The sequence below is a fragment of the Mus pahari genome, chromosome 8 (assembly GCF_900095145.1).
Source record: "Mus pahari chromosome 8, PAHARI_EIJ_v1.1, whole genome shotgun sequence".
NCBI lineage: Eukaryota > Metazoa > Chordata > Mammalia > Rodentia > Muridae > Mus > Mus pahari.
The window spans coordinates 91444198-91453057 of record NC_034597.1 but is presented as its reverse complement, the minus strand read 5'-3'; the positions used below and the strand labels follow the sequence as shown (position 1 = coordinate 91453057).

General features: G+C 47.3%; 1 protein-coding gene across 1 annotated transcript; it reads right to left on the bottom strand.

The window, feature by feature from the left end:
• Positions 1-513: 513 nt before the first annotated feature.
• On the bottom strand, positions 514-8452 carry Cln5 (CLN5 intracellular trafficking protein). Its single transcript, XM_021203498.2, has 4 exons — positions 8207-8452; positions 6694-6859; positions 5053-5278; positions 514-2684 (listed from the first exon to the last, which is right to left on the bottom strand). The coding sequence occupies exons 1-4, from the start codon at positions 8326-8328 to the stop codon at positions 2173-2175; spliced, it is 1026 nt and encodes a 341-aa protein (XP_021059157.1). The 5' UTR covers positions 8329-8452; the 3' UTR covers positions 514-2172.
• Between the last annotated feature and the right edge of the window lie 408 nt (positions 8453-8860).

The following is an 8860-nucleotide window of genomic DNA, read 5'->3' as shown; positions in this document are numbered from 1 at the left end:
TGTCTCCATCCCAGGCACCCCCTCCTCCAATCCTTCCCGTCCCCTTCTCTTCTGAGCGGGTGGGGGCCCCTTGAGTACCTCCGCCCCCTTGCCCCCATCTCTTCAAGGCTAGACACTTTGTCTTCCACTGAGGCCAGACAAGGCAGCCCAGCTAGAAGACCATACCCCATGTACAGACAACAGCTTTGGGGAGAACCCCCTGATGCCCTTTAACACAGTAGAATCTTGTTTTAGAAGTCAAGTTCCTTGAGCTTGCCCCCACACCTCCCTTGCGGCAAGCCAAAGTCTGTGATTTAATATGACATACTCGCAGGGCGTGGTGGCGCACCCCTTTAATCCCAGCACTCGGGAGGGAGGCAGAGGCAGGCAGATTTCTGAGTTTGAAGCCAGCCTGGTCTACAAAGTGAGTTCAAGGACAGCCAGGGCTATACAGAGAAACCCTGTCTCGAAAAAAACAAAAACAAAAAAAATAAAAAAGTAAAAAAAATAAAAAATAAAATGACATACTCGGTACAAAAATCTCACAGCTTGTCACCCCAGGGCAGCTGGGGAATTCTACTTTTTCCACGGTAACTCAATACGGTTGCCCGAGTTTAGCCACTAGATTGTAGTAATGCAAAGATTCTTCACACCACATCCTGGAGACTATGAGGTCAAAGAGGCAACACTGTTGAGCTGGTACGGTCACTGTTACATACAGACCAGAAGCAGTGGAAGATGGTCCTTCCATCTGTGAGGACAAGCCTACCTCTTCAGGGTAGGCGGAACAGTGCAGTGTGCCATCGTCTGGTCATCTGGGCTTGCTTCTGCTATGTGGGGTTTATACTTTTAAACAATAAAAAGTAAATTCCTAGACCAATAAGATCAAAGATACAAAATGCAAGCCCTGGTTTTTTCCTTGAGCTCTTTTGTTTTTGTATGTTTTTTTATTAGACTGAACGCCAACAACACAGACTGGTAACATCTGGTGCACAGGTACCGGTCTAAAGGCCAGGATCTGAAGAGTGCTGAGAGGCCTCCAGTGCATCCTGAGTGAGAACATAATTCCAGGTCACTTTACCTTTTAAGCCCTGACATCTGGGCCAGCAGATACGTAGATGAGGCTCCTCAAGACACAGTAGTGTACTAATGTCTCAAGAAGCAGCCAGTTATTAGGTGGAAATTAATAAGACTTTTCCATTATTGTGCTAGTGTTAAATAGGGAGAACAAAATGAGTTCAACTGATCAAACTACAGGAGCTTGAGAGCCTGTCTAACGCCCCTGATAGCAACATAGCGAGCTAACGAAGGCCCTTGACAAAGTCCCGTCCTTTCCAGGAAAGTGTGCTCTCTCTGGTGACGGTGGGAGAGAAACCAGAGGACATGCACAGTAAGTCAGAATGACACTTCACCTCGCCATGTCTGGAGCCAGAAGCTTCCAAGGCCTGTACTGAAGAACTGCTGAAGCAATGTGCACTGTGCCAGCTCAATGTCTCAGTGATTACAAGACCCAGGAATGGATGACCCGGAACATACATCAGGCAAATTCAAGGATGACACTTTGTGTTCTTTTAGTCCCAATGGACACCGTATATGCACTCCGGGTACCTTCCTGTGTCTACATAGGTGCCCCCAATTTTCATATTCCTGGTAGATGAATCACTTTAGAGGCAAGGACATAAATCTAGAGCTGTTAAGTTGCTTCTATCACAACAGCCAGTTAGTTAGCCAGAAATTCTTCTGTATTTGCCATGGCTAGAGGCACCATTACAGTAAGGGAGTCCAAACAAGGCTTTAAGGCTATGTGAATAGAAAATAGTTAGACTTGGAACCCAAGGTGGTAATAACTATAAAAACAGCAATTCTTTAGATGACCCCCCCCCCCAAAAAAAAAAAACCTTAAAGAAACAGCACTACTGTAACAGAGAGAGTAACCCAAGATAAATGTTAACCTTGGGATCCAAGGGTCTCCATAGCTGAGAGCGAGTAACTCCCAGTAAACAAAGATTACAACCCATTCGCTTTGGCCAGTACAATTATGGTTTCTGCTTCTCTGCAAGAGTCTTGAAATGTCTAAACACTGCACTTCCAACAGTGAGCTCCAGGGGGGGAAGGAGAATAAAGACACCAATGTAGACACAGCACTGGAAGAACATGGATGCTGCTGGCTAGAGAGCAGCACAGTGGAAGTTGTCACAAGTCGGTAAGTGTCGTATGTCTGGTAGGTAACAGGGTTTCTTCGTATGTTATTTTGACAAAGGGGGGTTTCATAGGTAGAAACCAATACTCAAAGTTATAAAACAGGTAGAACTCTCTGTGTATAATCACTGTATCAAAAATTTTCAAGAAATTCAACAGAAAATCTTTGGTTGACAAATACGGTTTGAAGGGGCCATAAAATTTTTTTATGGCCAAAGCAAGAGTCTTGTTTCCTTTGGGCCCAAAAATAGATGTTTCATTTCCCAAGTAAATAGGTTCTCCGCTATAAAGAAATATTTTAGTATAGTTTGTTTCTATCTTCTTGAATTCTGTCCCAAATTCAGCCAATTTCTTATATGTCCTTAAGACAAAATTCGAACAGTCGTAGGACTCGAACCACGTCTGCGCCCCTTTTCCTGGACTGGCCCGGACTGTCCACGTCTCGTAATAAATCCCAGTTTCATTGTCCCGCTTCACCCACTCGGCCACTTTGTTAAATGTGTTTCCTGGTTAAAAAAAAAAAAAAAAAGCAACAAAATAAACTGCTTATAAAATGTTCTGATGCAATTAAGACCAGGATGGATGAATAAGAAATACTTTTAAAACTTCAAAGCCCACAACAGGAATGCAAGCCTGGCCACGCTTTCTTCCACTCTTAAGGTCTTTGAACTGCAAATACAAGACACAATGGGGGTAGAGAGAGGACTCCTAAAATTCTATCCATATTTAAGCTAAGGTCAGAGCGATATATATACCGAAACCATTCTTCTCTGTTCATGTCCTGGATTCAGAAGCAAAGGAGAAAAGAGAAGCAAGACCCAGAAGTGAGGAAAGAAGAAAGGCAAAGACAATGTAAGATAAAGAGAAAGGGGGCAGATGGATGCTTGGTGGGACTGAGGGAGCCGCAGCCCTGTCTCAGCTAAGCGACATGCATCCTCTCACACACGTGAATACCAGCTATCCCCTTCCTCCTGTATCCTGCTTGCTGGGCTGCTGCTGCTGCGAACGCACCACACAAATCCCTCTAACCCATCAACCAAACTGGCCACTTCATGTGCTGGCTTCACGGACTACACACACTACACTCCTTGGCGGCTAAGTCTTCTCCTACCACCACGAACCAGATTGGAAGACTCTCTTCAAATACTCAAGAGAATGCTGTTTTCCTGCGTAGTGAGGCTCTTACCGGGGCTTCTGTAGATACAACAGATGTCAGCCCCTGAATCTCACTACCAGCAAACCATTCTCGGGCTCCATCAAATTGAGTTCATGAAATGAAGAACTTCCACTTCTGAGGAGTGAACCCACTGGATTCCTGTACTACAATTAGGGCCATACAACTGCAGTGTTGTAAAGTCTGCTTTAGCGTTGTGGGCCTGGCTCTTTGGATGTAAATTGGGAAAGCTGGACTCCCAAACACTGTGTCCTAACACCCTAACACGGTCTGGGGAAAGGGCGAATCACAGGAAAGATGAAGAATGAACTTACAGGCTTAATATTCTAGCAAATTAAAGCATTTTACAGTAAAAGAATGATCACTATTTGATAGGATTATCAGCTTAAAGGAAGAGGAGAAAGGAGGCTGTGAACTGGGTTGGCTATAAGACAGAAGCCACTGGGTTTACTGAGTGGCCTTTCAGGATTGGGATATTTGGGTCATGTGAATGAGAAAGTAGAAGGAAGATCAGAGCAAGTGGTGGCCGTCTTAAAAGACGGATGGAGAGATTGCTCAGTGGTTAAGTGCACTGATTGCTCTTCCAGGGGTCCTGAGTTCAATTCCCAGCAACCACATGGTGGCTCACAACCATCTGGAATGGGATCCGATGCCCTCTTCTGGTGTGTCTGAAGGCAGCCACAGCGTACTCATACGCATAAAATAAATAAAATATATATTCATATATATAAAATAAACTCTTAAAAAAAAAAAAAAAAAAAAAAAAGACTGCAGGTTCCATTGTGGCTTGTTCCGTGCAGCTCTGTGACTGTGAGAATCAAGTCTTGACAAGCCGCTGGGCAGAAATCACCTGTATCAGTTCCTTATCTGTAAAAGCCTAAGGGAGGAAGTCTTAGCCCCCCCCCCCCACACACACACACACACTGAGTTTTGAGTTAACACATCTTAGAGGTGTTGTGTAAAAAACCAGAAATAGCCAGGTCTTTTCCTCCAGCCCTGGGGCTCCTGGGATAATTAGCATCACTAAGAGTGCTTCAGTTTCAGCACCCTGCTAAGCTACTGACAAGAGTTCTAATGGCAAAAGAATCTGCAATATGTAATGCCAGGAAGGCAAAATTAACTGTGTCATCAATTTCCCAATACAAAACAGCAGTAATGTCCTGAAGTTCTTAAGAGAACTGCCCGTAAGGCTCTCCTACAAGGCCAGGGTCCCACTTACTGTCTGGATAGCTTTAACCTGTATCTTAGTTTCCCCATCTGCACAATGGGGAGAACTGTAATGATTCCCTCAGGAGATGCTGGTAAGTGATCTAAGCGGAGTGCTCAGAAGAAAGACAGGCCCCAAAGCAGCAAATCCTTAATATTTCTCCCCGTAAAAATAAGTTATAACCACAATTCTTTTCAGGCACAGTTAAGAGGCCTAACAGGGCATTTTATGGATCCTCTAACTGTTATCTATTTGGATTTCAATCTAGCTATGCACAGCATCTGTCACGCTGGTGTTTATGGTGGACAGAGCAGATGAGCCTTGCATCTCCTAGCAAGGCTCTCCATCAGGATCCAGTGGGCTCAGTGTGGTATGGAACCAGAAGCACAGACTACAAATGATCACCATGAGGCAGAACATGGCTGCGATCTCAGTGAAGGAATGGAATCTTTCATCCACTTGCTCACTGGTACGGTCATCAAACCCTACTTACCGGATATGGTTGCAACGAGCGACAACGTCCCGTTTTCCTTCCAGTGTTTGTCATGGATTCCTTCGAAAAAGCAGGCTGCCCCTTGGTTACACCAGAAGGGAGCACTCATGTCAGGCCGGAGGTGGGGAAATGTACAGTTGCCCAGCTGGAAAAGCTCATACCACTCAATTGTGTAGTTCTTGCCTGTCAGGGTGCTCCTGAATCCCACGGCATCGTGCATAAGTTTCTGTGTAGGGATAACAGGAGTGAAATCATCTGCGAGGTAACCCTGGGCCCAGGCCGCCCATGGAAGAGAGTTCGGTACCCCACAAATGCACACCAAGCATAGCAACCGCTCACAGGGGCTATACTTCTGTGTCACTATCCTGGTGGAGACGCCGTGGCCCCTCAAGCTGCAGGCACCCATCACTTTTGTCCTGGCATCTAGCGCTCATTTCGGCACGCATGTGAGCTGTGTAAGAACACTTGAAATCCTCTTGAAGCTAAGGAATACAGTTATGCATGAAACGCCTTTGGGACTGTTCCAGAGTGGGCCTGCCTCCCAGGGAGATTCACTGAGCTGGGAAAGGCCTACAGCAGAACTTGGAGATCAAGAAGTGATTCCTGCCTGTCATGACCTTCTCATTCCCAGGAGCTGAGTACGGAAGGGGGGTTGAGATTGTTGCAAGGTAACTCCTCCTGAGAACATATGGACTCTTTAAGCCAACAGAAAGTCTGTATTCACAGGCCAGAGGGCTAACTTGGGAAACCTGTCCAGGTGTATAGCCATGAGCCTTATCAACCTTGGCTTTACACACACACACACACACACACACACACACACACACACACACACACCCCACACACACGGTCCATACCTTTAGACACTTTCCCAGAATTCTTTACCATGATAGACTGAGTCTGCTCTTGTCTCAGCCAGTGTCGGGGTCTACGTGCTGAGCTTTTAGGTCAGAAAGCTGCCTTGGTGCCTCTCACAGGGCATCAGCTGTGCTAAGGTCTGGGTGCCCATTACAAGCCTCTCCACAGCAAAACAGATGAAGGCCAGGGTACACGTTCCTTACGGCCGCCAGGGCACATGTTCCTCTCGGCAGCTTTTGCTCTGTGTTTGAGGCAGTGGTACCTTGTAGCCCAGGTTGACTCTGGAATGGTGACCTTCCAATTCCCAAGATTACAGCTGCACAGGTCCACGCAGACGCAGTGGTAACTCCTGCTGACTACCAACTTAAAGATGCTAACAGGCTGCAGAGATGGCCGAATGGGGAAGGGTGCTTGTTATGCCAGCATGAAGACCTGAGTTCAGATCCCCAGCACGTAGTACCTAAAAGCCAGTCATTTCCACTTGTGTCTGTCACCCCAGTGTTGAGGGGAGGAGACAAGCTCACTGGCCAACTAGTTTAGACAAAAAAAAAAAAGTAAGCTTCAGGTTTAGTGAGGGACCCTGTCCTAAAGGAATAATAAGAAGAGTGACACCCAGCAACCTCCAGCCACTTGATGCTTGTGAACAGGTGCACACACACACACATAACCTGCACATACAAAGTTATCAACTAATATGACCTAGTAACCATTTGACTACTCATTTAAGTCAAAGTAATAACCGAATTACTTAAGTAAAGCTACAAGACCAAGATGCATTCTTACAAAGTGTCCCAGGAGGTCTCCATATTTAAATTCCCAAATCGGGGCTTGTAGTCTTAAGACTTCGATGACATCGTTATCCTTCATAACTGGGATGGGCGAGCCAGTAGGACAGAAAGTATACTTAGCTTGACAGTAGGGATCTGTCTTCGGACGGAAAGAGAAGCGCCTGGTAAGAAATAGAACCATCTGATTACATCACGAGAGGAATTGCTCTTCTAACACTCTTAACATGGGGACAAAACCTCTTCTCACTTACAGCTATATACGAGTTGTCAGGTGGGACTGTCAAGTTGGGGCTTTTTTTTTTTTTTTTTTTGGTTTTTTGGTTTTTTTGAGACAGGGTTTCTCTGTATAGCTTTGGCTGTCCTGGAACTCACTTTGTAGACCAGACTGGCCTCAAACTCAGAAATCCACCTGCCTCTACCTCCCGAGTGCTGGGATTAAAGGCATGTGCCATCACGCCCGGCAAATTGGGACTTCTTTTAGAGACAAAAGATCAGTCCGCCTCCCCATCTTCTGGCATTAGATAAAATACTCTGAGATTTACAATCTCTTTCTTGTTTTATTGGGTACTTAAGGTTTTTTTTCTTGTGAATATTTTCATGAAAACCAACTTCAACCCTAAACTTTTTTTTTTCTCATATATATTTAGAAGAACCAGTTCATGAACAGAACACATGAATATTTAAGTTTGGCAACAGCTGGTTTTCACCAGAAATGAGAGGGCTTCTATCATTTCCTGTTTTCTGTCCAGAGCATGTGAGCATGAAGATTCTGAGTTAACTTCCCTGAGGCCACACAGAGGATGAGTAGATGGGCCCAGACTTGGTCTGCAGCCTTCGGAACTAAGAACTCCTTAGAGGAACATGCATCATGCCATGAACCTCCCCTTACGCTGTTATTCAACACATTAGCTTTCAAAAGCTACAGCTCTTTCCACTTAACGATGCCCACGCCAGCCACCACCATACCCACCCCTGTCCCCCGCAACCCCGAAGCCCGAGCGCTTCTTGTTTCGCAATTCCCCATAGGCTGTCAAAACTTAGCTAAGTCAAAGACTGCAATCAGCTTCTCAGGTCCGGAGCCCTACCTACCCTCCTGGTTGAAGTGGACTAACAAGGTGATCCTGACTGGCCCAGGGAGGAAATTGCCCGGGCTTGACATTTAGCTCAGTAAGGACACACGGGAGCAAGCAGCCTCCCTGTAAATTCTCCCCAAATGTTATGCAATGGCAGCTAACGATAAGGCGTGGAATAAATGCAGTGTTTAAAACGTTTTAACCTGCTCTCCAAGTCAGTTAGTAGCACCTAAAAGTCACTCGGTTCAGTAAAATCACTCTCCATTCCTCCCAGGACTCTGAACTGCCCTGAACCGGTGAGGATCCCCCAGTCGCCAACTATTTAGGAACTACTCTCACAGTATCGCCTGCCCTGTGCCCTGCGTCCCCCAGCGCGCTAGGGTATTGGATCCGCGCTCTCCAGGTCCCCTCCCCGCCCCGTTGCGTCTCACTCACTTGTAGGGCACCGGCCAGCGTTGCCCAGACGTCGGGGACGCGCCCAGAGTCGTCGCCAACCCGAGCAGCGCCAGAGCGAGCGCCGGGCGCCAGTGCGCTCCGCATGCCCCCGCGCGCAGCATCCGCGGCCCCCTGAGATCCCGGAGCCTCCGGGGCCCCGGCGTCGGCCTTGCGTGCGCGCCGCCGCGAGGAGACAGCCAAGCGCGAGCGTCGGCTCCGCCGTGTGGCCTCCGGGCGCGTGACGCCTCCCCTGTCCGGGCCAGGGCGGAGCGCCTCTGCTCCACCGCGCGTGCGCTCGGACGCTAAAAAGCGCTGTCCTCCCAGAAGGGTGAGACTGGTACTGCAAAGCTCACTCCAACCTGGTGGATGTGTGCTGTACCTCTAGTGCTTCCCGCCCTCCCTGCAGCCACCACCAGCCAAACCATAACAACAATAAAACACTATGAACTTTCTTGACCCACATGGCCCAGGCTCCAACACAAATCTTCTGCTTGGAGACACTGGGTGCTCAGAGGAATTAAAGAATGAGGACATTCCAGGAAATGATTGCCCTCACTTGGCCTGAGATTGTTGCGAAGATCAGCAATAACAATATGCTTTCTGTGCTGCCATCGGCATCACCAGACTTGGTCTGCCCTGCTCCGGTTCTGCCCT